Raw genomic sequence first — 13151 nt, forward strand, 5'->3', positions numbered from 1 at the left:
ATATGTGTCATGTCATGAGTGCTCACCACTGAAAGACTCATCCAGCTGGATCTCCCGAATCTCCTTGCCTTTTGAATCCAGGGCATACTGCAGGTCAACTTCTGTTGAGTCATATGTGTAAGAGCGAAACTGCATGGTGCAGTTCTGCCAGTCGAACGGGAAATATGTTACCTAGACACAAAAAACTGGCATTTAAACGAGTCGGAAACAATGTCCAAGCTTAGAAGAAACTGGATGGAAGATAAGTGCATAGTAGATCTGTGTAAATTACCTTGACTCCACAGGAACTGAGGTACAGAGCAGGGGGAGTCCAGGTTACCCTGCCATTACTATAAACCTGAACATGGACATGCAGGGCCACATCAAACTGTCCGTCATTACTGAAAACAAAACATGAAATACAAATTAGCCAGTTTTGGTTAATAAATCAAAATTTGAAGTACACTATATTGTACAAGGTGTCATGTCATATTTTGAGGTATGTTAGTAGTATGTTATGGATGGTGACATATCACAGAATTCCATAACGTATCTTGAAACATACCCCAAATTGTATTGTATCAAATGAATTACATTTGTTCTGTTGTCTAACAGTTAAATAGTCAAGTCAAGTCAAGTTGGCTTTATTGACACTTCAACCATGTACAATTAGTTCACAGTGAAACGAAACAACGTTCCTCCAGGACCAAGGTGCTACGGACTGTTCTTAGACGAAAAGTCCCTGCATTGGTCATTAGTTTCACGTATATGTGTTGTAACAATTGCTTATCTAAGATTGTTGCTGATGTTTCACCTCCTTGGCATTGTGTTAACACACAGCTGAATACTCCAGACCTGCAAACTGCCAAAACTTCTACTTTTTAGAGACACGGTGACACTTGCTGATGATCAGTTCCTAAATTGCATTAGGCTGGTAACATCTGGCTGCTATTTACTCTCTTAATTTCTGTAGATGCCCTAAGAACATACTCCACAAAGTCCTGTAAAAACTTTCTCTTTTCTTTATCACAGGTCTGTATTTATACAGTGTTTTGCTCCATGTATGATCTGCTTTGGAAACTGTGTTTTTAAGACTGAAAACTTCAAAAATGTGACAGAGCAATTGAGTAAAACTGTAACAAGAAATGACTTTTTGGTTTCACTTTTCTGTAAAGGTCAGAGACCCCCCCCCCCTCCGTGCTATGGGAAGTAATCTATTTTGTGCTGGAGATGGATGGTTTATTGTGACTTTGCTTTTACAAAGATAGCTGAGAGGGCTCAGTGAGGAAATCCAGCCAGCATAAACTAAAATGTGACAAACAGTGAGGTGTCTCTTTTCTGCAGCTGCACCACCAAGCCATTATTAGCGTGCTGAAGCAATAACAACACTCTATGCTGCTGACTTAAGTTATAAAGTTGCAAAATAGCAGCGATCAAAGTTTGCATCTCAACTGTAGTCTTTGTTTTGTTATCATCTCAGTTCCTCTGACAAAGCTTAGTCGACAAGGCAAAGCCACGGCTGTGCAGAACATGAACATTTAGCTCCACTCCCACACTTAAAGACCCCACATCTAAACATTGTAATTGGCATTAAATGGAGATTCTTTGCACACTTTTTATGGGGCACTTTGACTGTAAGTGCAGCGCTAATGTTGTTTGTATACTAAGCTGTCGGGCTCATAACACAATGCACAACAAAGATATCAAGTCAATTAGACACAGATTTAGCCTTCTGCCAGTGTACAGTGTTTGAGTTTTATGTCTCTGATAATTGAACAGTGAGAAGCTTGTGTCTTTACCCCGGGCTCTCCTAAAAATCTGTCCCTGTGAAAGTGCTGCTGCTAAAATGGCCGGCATTGATCAACCCAAGAGAAGCACACGCAAATTTGCATTTGTGCGGACGTGCATATTTGTGTGTATCCGTGCGGTTCCAAATGAACGCCTCACAAGCTGAAGTAGCTGAGCGGTGCTATCAGCTCAGTTATTAGGGAGCCATGCTGCTTAATTGCCTATAAAGTGTTGATGAATGGAGCAGTGGGGATATTTACAGTGGTGTTAATGGGAGCGTGTCTGTGTGTGCCAATATGGGGAAAAGACTAAACTTGCTGTTCTGAGTATCTAAATCTTTAATTTAATGCTGTGATATATAGTTTTTCCAATACACATGAGCACTACTATAATTTACCTGGCCCATCACCTAGTCTCCAGTGGCCTGCAGCTATAAGCTACAAGGGTATGCAATTTGTCCAATTTCAAAACAATAGAGTACGATGGATATGGATTTGATATGAAAATATTTACTATATTGCAATACTTGTTTATTTCACTCAGGTAGGGGGTAAATTAGTAAGTACAAAAGGTTGCAAACACTGCATACAAATACAAAAATGGAACAAAGAGATCAAAAACGTTCTCCTTTCAAGTCTTTGTTAATGTTAACGCTAATGCTAATGCTAATGCGACTTGCAATGCTGATACTTACTTATTGATGAGGACGATGTCAGGAAGCCAAACCTTCCCAGAGGGGATGCGTAGCACCTGAATCCCATTGTGCTCCTTTGGTTTCCATGACAACCGATAATCTGTCCATTCCTGTTTGAATATTTTTATAAAAGGTTGTTTTTTTTTTATTACATAGGGATGGTTATTATCCACAAGTCCATGAAAAGAGTTGGGATTACAGCAGAAAATGACAGCAAGCAGAAACTTTGCTTTAACAAATGCAACCAATTTGTCATTGTATCACTTTATCTTTCATTTCTCCACTTCTGTAATTAGATTCCACAGGGATGGCTTCCCTGTGCATTTGTCCTTGCATAACAAAACACAATTTGCATATTTTTTCATTTTGACTGCTATTATGACTACTCCAACTGTTCTACTGATTATATGCACAGTGTGCATTGGCACTGAGCTGTACTCGAAAGACGAGGCCCCGTGTTAATAAACATACTGCCACTGGAGTAGGAGTCACGGATGAGCTACTCAGTGTGATGTGAAAGAGTTTTTCAGTTAGAGTACACTCAGAAAGCTGTTGGATAATTCATTCTATCGGCTTAAGATTTACTTCAATTTGCAAGTATGACGAGCAGGCATGCAAATAGACTCACCAGATTCATGACAACAGTGGTGCTCATTTCTTCATTTTTCATATTCTGTGATAAAAATGCCAAAATATGTATTTCAGTATGTACTTCATAACTGTTTACTTCAGCTCGTTTTTCATTTTGTAGGGATACAGATACAGAGTTATGCACAAAGAACACCCTAATGGCATTGCAGGTTTTGTGGTGGTGAGAGTTCAAAAAATGGTATTCAAGGCAGCTGTGGTACAGGAGGCAGAGCAGGTTGTCTACTAATCAGAAGGTCAGTGGTTCAATCCTCAGTTTCTCTAAGGTGCATGTCAACGTATCTGTGGTTAAGATACTGAATCTTAATTTGCCTGCAAAGCATTCAATGAAGTGTGAAACAGCTCTTAGATGTAGAAATAGGTTTGTGAATGGGGCTTATAATAAGAAAGCACTTTGAGTGCTCAGCCAGAGTAGAAAAGTGCTGTAAGTACCATTCCCACCAAACACCATCCATCAGTTTAATGGACAAATCCGGTTAGTCAATCATCAGCCTATGAAAAGCCTTCTGTTTGCATGAAAAGTTAGCTTTTTAGGTTGTTGCAAGCATTTAATTGCAAGACTTGGTTACCACTGTTGCTTCATAATAAGAAGGTTTTTGGTTTAGACCAGGGGTGGGGCATCTCCAGACCTCAAGGGCCGGTGTCCTGCAGTTTTTAGATACATCCTTGATCCAACACAGATGATTTAAATGGCTAAATGACGTCCTCAACATGTCTTGAAGTTCTCCAGAGGCCTGGTAATGAACTAATCATTTGATTCAGGTGTGTTGACCCAGGGTGATATCTAAAACCTGCAGGACACTGGCTCTTGAGGCCTGGAGTTTCCCACCCCTGGTTGAGTGTGCATACTGCATGGACTTCCCCCCACAGCCCGGATACATTCTACTGAGGTTAATCGAACCTCAGTGTGATTCTAAATTGACCATGGATTTTTTTTTAATTATTTGTTCGACTTTCTGCGTTAAACCCTGTGATGGAAAGACATGAAATACAGTGTGAACTGAGGCTCTCAGCTTTCTGCTGTTCTGATGTCTAAAAGATATCTAAATAATACATACAGGTTAAAAAAACAGGTTAAAAGTTAAGTTTTAGTAGTATTTTCCTCATTGTTGTTTTGAAAATGTTCATGCCTGTGTCACTTTTTGCCTCTGGAAATGTTTTTGTGACTTTACTGTCATCAGACAGCCATGACATGCACCCAGTGGTGAACTTTGTAGTAAGCGCCTTTATATAGTTAAAACCATTTGTTCCAACAGGTCAGGGGACATGATGGTGCAGTGATGTTTTGGGATTTTTTGGAACCACTGGGATATTAGTTTAGCTTAACAAGCAGGGGACACATGTAGTCTCTAAACAGCTCTTTTACAAAAAGGACTAAGAGACAGAGAGATGATGGGATTTGCTGCATGATTGGCATTTTTGCATGTACAAAATGTGATATATTGCATTGTGGGACTGTCGTGCCCATGATGGGAAGGTCAAGTCATGAATTCTGGCTAAGCTTCTCTGCCTCTCGGCCTGCTATTTAAAACCCCAACAGGGACAGCTGGGACCAAAGCAGAAGCAGGAGTGGGGGCAGCAGACGTTGGATGTCTTCCTCATACAAACACATCTTGCTACCTCACACATGTCATTGCCTACATATCACTACCCCTCAGGCCCAGTGTTAATAATAACCCTGTAGTTACCCAGCTGGACTAGTTACTTGTCAAAATAAGAATCCAAGTGGGTTAGTTTTCAAGAGAGGTCCACTCCAGAACTTAAGATGGTCCAAGTGACGAGAGAGAAAGCGGGAGCGTGACCTTGAGTGGAGGTGTAAGGAGTGTGGAGGTGTGGATGCACTATGTGTGTTGGTTTTCGATTGTCGTGGAGAAAAGAGTAAAGGGGAAAATAAGAAACTCATAAAGTGACGGTGTGTGAGTGTGTGTGTGTGTACGGCTTATCCTTTAATGCAGTCACACAGGCAGCAGCCCAGTCAGTGCATGCCACTAAAACACTATTTCCCAGCATGAATGAATAAAAATACAGTACTTCACTTCACTACACCTCAGTAGTAGTACTCATTTTTGCCATCTGGTTGTGAATTTAAATCCAGATGGCACTGGGATTCATTCATGGTGGAGAATATGGAAGATAAGTTTTACATTTACATTTCAGAGGCAAAGCCGCAGGAAAACCATCGTCTCAATGGCTAAGAGTTCCAGCATGTGAAGTTACTGTAGCATGGTCACAGACTTTGATGTGTCCGATTATGAGAGATTCATCTTTTCAGATCTCGGAAAAGATATTAAAGGAATGTAGCTTCTAGGCTAGACAGTTTCAGGTCTTTATGATTAGGCTGTTCTACAAGCTCTCTGAAAAGCCGTCAGTCGATTCAGAACACTGCATAAAGAGTAGTAACAGCGTCTAGTACTATTAACTTCTCTTCACTGGATTTCTGCTAAATCCAGACTAGAAGTTAAAATCCTTCTCATATATAGTTCCTTGAATAATTAAGCTCCATTGTATCTTCATGACCTCATAACGTATTAGCCGACGGAGTGCTTTGCTCTGTTCATTTTGTTCAGACTTCAGTCTTACTTATGATTCATAGTGTTTTGAAAGTGGGAGGCAGAGCCTTCAGCTATCTGGTCCTTATCCTGCGGAACCTGCTGATAGTTTGGATTTGGGAGACAGGGTCTGGTTCTGCTGGTGGTTTCTTCCTGTTAAAAGGGAGTTTTTTTCTCACCACTGTCACAAAGCACATGTTCATAGGCAGTCATAGTTTTTTGAGGTTTTCTCCCAAATGCTGTAGGGTCTTTACCTTACAACAGGGGTGTCGAACTCCAGGCCTCGAGGGCCGGTGTCCTGCAGGTTTTAGATTTCACCCTGGGTCAACACACCTGATGATTAGTTCATTACCAGGCCTCTTGAGAACTTCAAGACATGTTGAGGAGGTCATTTAGACATTTAAATCATCTGTGTTGGATCAAGGACATATCTAAAGCCTGCAGGACACCGGCCTTCGAGGCCTGGAGTTCGTCACCTGTGCCTTACAACATAAAGCACCTTAAGCCGATTGTTCTTGTGAATTGTCAGCTAATGGCAAACATTTTGGTGATGGGAATCAGCCTTAAACTGGTCAAAACTTCTGTTACATCATGCTAGGTTATATTCAGTCCTGGGTTCTCGAAAGGGGACGATGGAGACCTGGCTTCATCTGCACATTGGTGGAAAATAGTTATTAGTAACTTTATTTCTGTCTTGAAATGGCTCTTCAGCTGACTAAAGAAAAACAGCTTCTCTTTGTGCTTTTTTAATCCAAAATTGAGGTGTCTTTTTTTCTCTCCCTTCAAAAGTCAGCCCTTGTTTTAATTTTTTCTACTGTGCTAGAATTTTGATGAGTGATGTAACACATAATCAATGTCCTTTGACTATTTTTTAAAATCTGCAGTGACCTGCTGTTAACTGTGTGTACTTTTGTGTTGGGGTTCTGGGCCTCACCAGTCCAACGAAGGATGTGAGGATCATGCCCACACGGACCACCACCCTCTCTTCAGGGGTACGAGCTGGTCGGACCTTAAGGTTGTATTTGGAAAAGAGGCTCTTCATCAGAGTGTTCTCTGATTCAGTTGCACCTGTAATACACATTGACAGAGGTCAGTTGTGATGGCAGGCTTCAAACTGAAGTCCTTTAATAACTGCTAGTCATTCACTCAGATTTAGCTAGACATGTCCCTCCAAAAGCCTCAGCAACTGCTGACTGCATTGATGCACTGAATTAATAAAGGAGTTCACTCGCTAGATACTTACTGGAATCCTTAAACAGCAGTTTGTAAAATTAGCCTAAATACCTTTTAAGTTTACTGTCTTTCTTCTGTGCAAAACCCAACACACTGGTGACACTGTGTCGCCGAGCAAGCTGTGCTGTGCATCAAAATATAATCAGTCGACGACTATCTTAATACCAAAGTCAATAGCGCGCAACAAGTGGATGTTTGATAAAAAATTGATTGATTATTCATTTTGATGATTACTATAATGATTCAATGTAAAGTTGCTGATTGTTTTATACCAAAAATTCTGTTAACTGCTTTTAAAGACAAATTTCCGAAGTCCAGCCAAGGGGTGAAAGGTCAGGTCTATGTCTTTCTGCTTTTTGCAAATTATGTTATGCTGTTATGCCAGCTTGTTTTGGGATAGTTTGCAACCAAACTATGCCCCCCAAAAATCGTGACTGGGATGACAATTACCACCTTCAAGTCCAGAATCAATCAGTCAGACCTTTCAGTCAGAAAAACGTGGCTGTACTGCTATTGGATGTGGATAGACTGCTTTAAGTGGAATTCAGGATTGACAGATGGATTGGCTTAGCATGTGTAGTAGTAGTGCATTCCTACATTATTTTCTCTAATAAAAATAAGTAAAAGACATGTATTTCAAATAAGTTCCTGAGGTTCTAAGGTCCCGTTTTATAGCAATGCTAAATGTTTCGCTTCAGGTCTGCATAATCGCAAACCTACTCAAACACTTGCATTCCATTGCATTTTCATGCGTAATCCCTGATTTACTTGCAACATTTTCCTCCTTGGTGTTGGAAGGTTAGAAGCATTTATAATCAGCAGCTCTTGTGACGCAGCATTCATCACGTCTGGCATTGCTGTGGCCCCAGCAGGATCTGACCTGACAGGAATAAATGATGACGATCACCCAGCAAGGCACCCCATTAGCTAGGCACAAGGAAGCATGGCTGCTGGTGGAACGGGAGGTGACTGTTGAAGGCTAGAATTTAGCATTTTTTATCTCACTACCCAGCTGAGATGACTTGGTAAATAGCAAGTTTGACTATAACATTAGTTAAAACTAAAATACTGGATGGTTGTGTATCCAGTTAGAAATAAACTTCTTTTATGGAGAGAATATGTGAGTATCTGCTTGAAAAGACCCAGTTATTTAGCTTTTTTCTCATAAACTCGCCGAGTGAGTAGTGGCTCAGTAGTGATGAACATGGTCTAAAATTGAAACTGACTGCAATAAAGTTCAGTATACACTACATCCTTCTCAGAGTGGTTTGAGCGCACTGTCCAGTAACCACTGGGCAACTTACCAAATAAGTTGTATGAAAAAATGAAGTTATTGATTTCTCTGAAGAAATGTGTTCAACTTAACTGGCTGTGATTCTCTGCGACTGTCGTGTCTCTGATCGTATTTTCTTTAGTTTACAACTGCTGTGAACACAAGTCCTTAAAGATGAAATCTGTCATTGTGTTACAAGTATTTTGTTTCGCTATTTCATCATTTCTTGTTATCTTTCAAAAATGTCTGCGGCATAAATTCATTAGTGAGTTTTATTAGTTTGTTGATGCCATGAGATGCAATTTGAATGAGAGGTACATATCATAAATCTGTCATGGCTCCCTACGTGATATAATCCCTGTGCTTAACTGTCTCTGTATGCCACGTTTCTCACTCTGGAGCTCGTGTGGATGCTGCACCTCGATTCTCTAAACTCATCAACTTTAGCTGTACATCAGCTCCTGTCTACTAATGAAATAAGTTTGTCACTTGTCTCAATAGCAGACACATCTTGGCCTAATTAGGGCTACTTCCAGCACGCACAGCGCCATTACTGTACAGTAGTGGTAAACTTGTATGAGTCAAAGTTCTTGAAGGGACCTAACATGGGCTACAGGAAGTATAATGTGGCCCAAAAGCTACAACATACCTGCAACAGTACCTGCATGTGACCCACCAAAGGTAGACCTGTGAGTGCCTAGAGGCAGTCAGACTTACCCAATGAGCCAATGCCGTCAGTCACGACTTGATGTGGCCCAAAGAAGTTTGCAAACGTTTGTTGCTATCTGAGTACATTCCATTACACCCTGCTCCACAACACTTCTCACAGTTTTCCTCCCTCACCAATCAGCCAAAGACTAACCTCCTCCTGTTGTCAATCTGGAAATAAACTCTTACATATTTTATCATTTATTGCAGCCAAGAGGGAAGTAATGTTTAGCTCAAGGCTTCAAACTGGGACTTCAGAAACCAGTGAGCGACATCACAATAGCCACATCCATCTTTTATATTGTCTGCTTTTCAAATGCTAGCATGCTAATGTTAACAGATCAAAGAGGTACAGCCTCACGGAGCCACTGAAGGTTCTCATTTTTATGTTTAATGACCATGTTTCTGTGCTCTTTCTGTGCTCTTTACACAGTTACACCAACACAATATGCAACATGTCTCTCTTGATAAATGACTCACTGTGATTTCTGCCATTTTCTAAATTAGCCCATGGGAAAAGACATTAAACACTCAAACCAGATTCATAAGCTAAAGACACACGAGCAGAAGAAAACACATAAACTGCTGGGCTTGTATTAATGTCTAGCCTACGTCGAAATTTACTAATAAAACATTTTTATTGTACAGTATTCCAATAGGAACTGACATTGTGTCACAGAGAAATCATATTCTCAAGTATTACTGTAAAGTTTTCTATTATGAATTTGTTCTTTTCTGGTACTTTCCATTCTATGATCTTATTCTACATTAGATACTACACGAGTATTCATGTTGGCCTTGCATGACAACTAACGCTTTGTTACATTAGTATACTGTGTCAGCTTGTACTTACCTCCCAATGTGCTCAGGCTGTATAGGCAACATGCCAGCAGGAGCAGATCCAGGCTTTTCATGGTGAGGCCCAAAACCAAACTCTTCTCCTCCCCGAAAATAGATCTTGAATGAGTGAATCAAACTTCTTCCCTGCTTAGCTTTCTTTACCAGTTCAGGTCACCGGAACTCTACAGCTAAACTTTGACTTGGTCAGTACTCAGTTTGTACTGTTGTTGTCTGTCAGTCAGACCAGCCATGCCAGCTGCTGTGTGCTCCAATTACCTCCAGGAAGGGGTGGGGGCTTTGGGGAAGGGGTTGGGGAGACACGTGTGCAGTAAACTGGTAGAAATTCTTGTGAGGTTTTATATGCAAAAAATTTGTATAATATTTTCTGGTATATTTCCTCTTCCAAAACCCTCCCAAGAAAGTTAGATTGCTGTTTATGTAATTGTAAAGCTAAAAGAGATTCTGAGAATCGTGGGTGGAAAACAGAAAACCTGTATGAAATGACAGTTGACAGAATGACAGTTCAGCTGTTTTGGTTTTCTGCTTCAGAAAACCATTGTCAATGAAGCCAGTTTTGTAGCCACAAAATAAGTTAAAGCTTTTTAATGCAAAGGAACAAAAAACATACATAAACAAGGTCCAAAATTGCATGGGCCTCAAATAATCTGAAATAATCTGATTATTGGATAAGAACTTAAAATTATTTTTTTCTGGAAAGGGAACAATCAGGTTACTATCAGTCCAAATGGCATGGATAACCTTTGTACCTGTAAAGTTCATATGAAACAATATTTACAGGTTTTAGAGCAACATCCAGTCCAAAGGTGACACGATGAAACACAATGTCAAACCGCATTCTGCATGTATGTCAACAGCATGTCGTATTATATAAAGATGAAATAGGTGCTAAACTAAGCTGCCTGCTGACCAGACCTGTCACCTAACAAAAACATGTAGTGCTTTATGAAATTAAAATATTAGACCCAAAACTGTTGAGATGCTAAAATCCTGGAGTATATCAGACATTAATTGGAAAACATTTGGATTTGAAAGCTGTTGCAGTAAGTGCTCTCCTCAGCTCCAAAACTCTTGGATGCAAAAACACGCTGGCAGCTGCCATCTTAATAAGAATAAAATGGGATTTCAGTTTCAGTGCAATCTAAAACCACTTCTTGTTCTCAAGAGTTGTCGCTATCAGCTCATTTGATCTATTAAATGACTTTCTCTTTTCTTTTTCTATTCTCGTGACCCTTTGACCTAAAATCCTGTTTTTGTAATATGTCACTGAGACATTACCTCCAGCTGAGTCTTGTTCACCAGGTTCCTCTGGCCTACACCCACATTCTGCTATCACTTCATTTTTAACCTTTAATTGCTTAACCTATTTGCCAAACTGAGGGGTTAAATGGTTCTATTTAAATTGTATTTCAACTTTTTGCGCATTCAGTTCTGATGTATGTTTTGGTTCTACAGGACACACGCAGAACCAACAGACCAGACATTAGCAGCTGTTATTCCCTCGGTATAAAGTCAAGTTGATGAAACACTCCAGACACTGCTGTATTTTCTGATTTGCCCCTGCAGTAAAACATCTACATCCCCCTCTTTATGTCCCTCCACTCATCTCTTCATGCCACCCTGCTCTTGCACACATTCGTCGACCATCCACGCCACCATAATTTATGACACACTGTCACTGCCATTTGGCCTGCTGCCAATTTAATTACCATAGAAGCTAACTATTAACAGCTAGCGCCCGGTGTCAAGTCACACATCACGTCAGCGGTCAGGGGAGAGTGCATAAAGCTTCTTTTGGCAGCAACTCAAAGTTAGGATTGCTTATCTAAAAATATGAGTAAAAAGAGATTACGTGTTAACCTGTGTTGTGTAACTTTATTCTAAATGTTTGGGGAAGTCATTATATTTTACTCCCTTTTGTTCATCTGTATGTATAGTAAAAAATATCAATTTAATCCTTTTCTTAGAGTTTCAAAATAAAAGTCTGCCAACTTAGTTGTAATGTTATCCATTACAACTAAAAGTACACTGTAAAAACAGTTTTTACAGTGTAAACAAAGTACACGATGTGATTTTGTTGGCACGTTGAAGCTAAGAGGCAACCTTTGAAGAAGAAAAATGAAGCCAACGCAGATTTGGCAAAAACTCTTGGTGCCACTTTAGGCTGGCTCCAAAATGGAATCAATCCCCTCTGATTTGTGTGAGTCCATCTTTACAACACCAACCATTATTTACATATTTACAGAATGGTTCAAAAGCTGTATTGACATCTGTGGATAATTTCTTCCCTTCATAACAGCTTAGACTGGGGTTAATATTTCTATGACTCACTCACCTGTACGACTGAGTAGATGATTCACAGGCACGTAGAACAAGCTCGCCTTTGGTAATTTAAGTCACTGACGTTGTCCTTTTTGTAAGTTTGTAAATACCATAGCTTCAAAAGTGTCCAATAAATTATAATGAAACTCTAAAGGGGTCTAGGGTAGGGTCATGTAAACAATCCACTAAGGTCTTCCAAAGCAACTTAATGATTTATTGGTCAAAAACTGACAAAAAGCCTTATAACCTATAACTAGTGTTTCAATAACTGTAGTGTGTATTATCAACATAAGGATTCAAAATATCATGTCACATTTGATCTAACTTATATGCTTCAAATCTGCCTTTCTTTCCAGTTGAACCTGAAATACATTATATCTATAAAGAAAGTATTATCAAAAGAAAGAGAATGAGCTACCCAGTTAGTTAAAAATATTCTTTAGTGTAATATTTAACCCTCGTGTTGTCCTGGGGGTCATTTTTGACCCCAGAGGACAAAAGGAGAATGGCAATTAGGAGAACATTACAAGGGTTAATGAGCTCAAGTTATTCATGTTATCCATTACTACTCCTACAGAATGTCTGTGGAATCAAAGTAACAGTTTGCCATGCTCCTTTTGTCTGATTTTTACAGCACTGCAAATTCTAAAGTATTTTTAAAAGCAACAACATAAATTTACATAAATAAAATGCTGTTCCCATAAAAGTAAGTATTACCTTGGCGGAGGTTTGTGCTTTCCGAGTTCTTCTTGTGTTTTATTACTCTATTACTTCGACTGGCTGTGACTGTGAGTGTTACAGTTTATGAAGAGAGCTTGCTAACCAAGCTGATAAATTCACACTCTACTCTTCCATCAAATATGGTAACATTTAGCTCCAAAAAATGGCTAATATTGAGGTTTTAATGTATGGATTACATAATCAGGGGGCATTTACATCCATCTTCCATACTGTGAGTAAAATAAGAAGTAAAAGGTGTTGCTGTAGGACATATTTTGTTACTATATCATATTGTAAACTGTAGTGGAGCCATCCACTGCATCAGCACTTTGGGAAACAAGGGCACATCCAAAAGTATCTTCTTGCTCATTAAATGGGC

The 13151-nt window shown here is 39.7% G+C and overlaps 1 protein-coding gene across 2 annotated transcripts in view; it reads right to left on the reverse strand.

The window, feature by feature from the left end:
• chrnb1 (cholinergic receptor, nicotinic, beta 1 (muscle)) overlaps window positions 1–9968 on the reverse strand; it is a 28130-nt gene extending 18162 nt beyond the window's left edge. The window contains exons 1-6 of one of the 2 annotated variants that reach the window (XM_003450423.5): window positions 9726–9968; window positions 6593–6726; window positions 3090–3134; window positions 2462–2571; window positions 272–380; window positions 27–171 (exon numbers count right to left, since the gene is read on the reverse strand). In XM_003450423.5, coding sequence (XP_003450471.1) covers window positions 27–171; window positions 272–380; window positions 2462–2571; window positions 3090–3134; window positions 6593–6726; window positions 9726–9786 — 604 coding nt within the window. In that variant the 5' untranslated portion in view covers window positions 9787–9968. Of the gene's footprint in view, window positions 1–26; window positions 172–271; window positions 381–2461; window positions 2572–3089; window positions 3135–3678; window positions 3780–6592; window positions 6727–9725 lie in introns of those variants that run through there. The other variant, XM_019349551.2, reaches the window with a different exon arrangement.
• Window positions 9969–13151: the final 3183 nt, after the last annotated feature.

This window comes from Oreochromis niloticus, linkage group LG3 (genome assembly GCF_001858045.2).
Source record: "Oreochromis niloticus isolate F11D_XX linkage group LG3, O_niloticus_UMD_NMBU, whole genome shotgun sequence".
NCBI lineage: Eukaryota > Metazoa > Chordata > Actinopteri > Cichliformes > Cichlidae > Oreochromis > Oreochromis niloticus.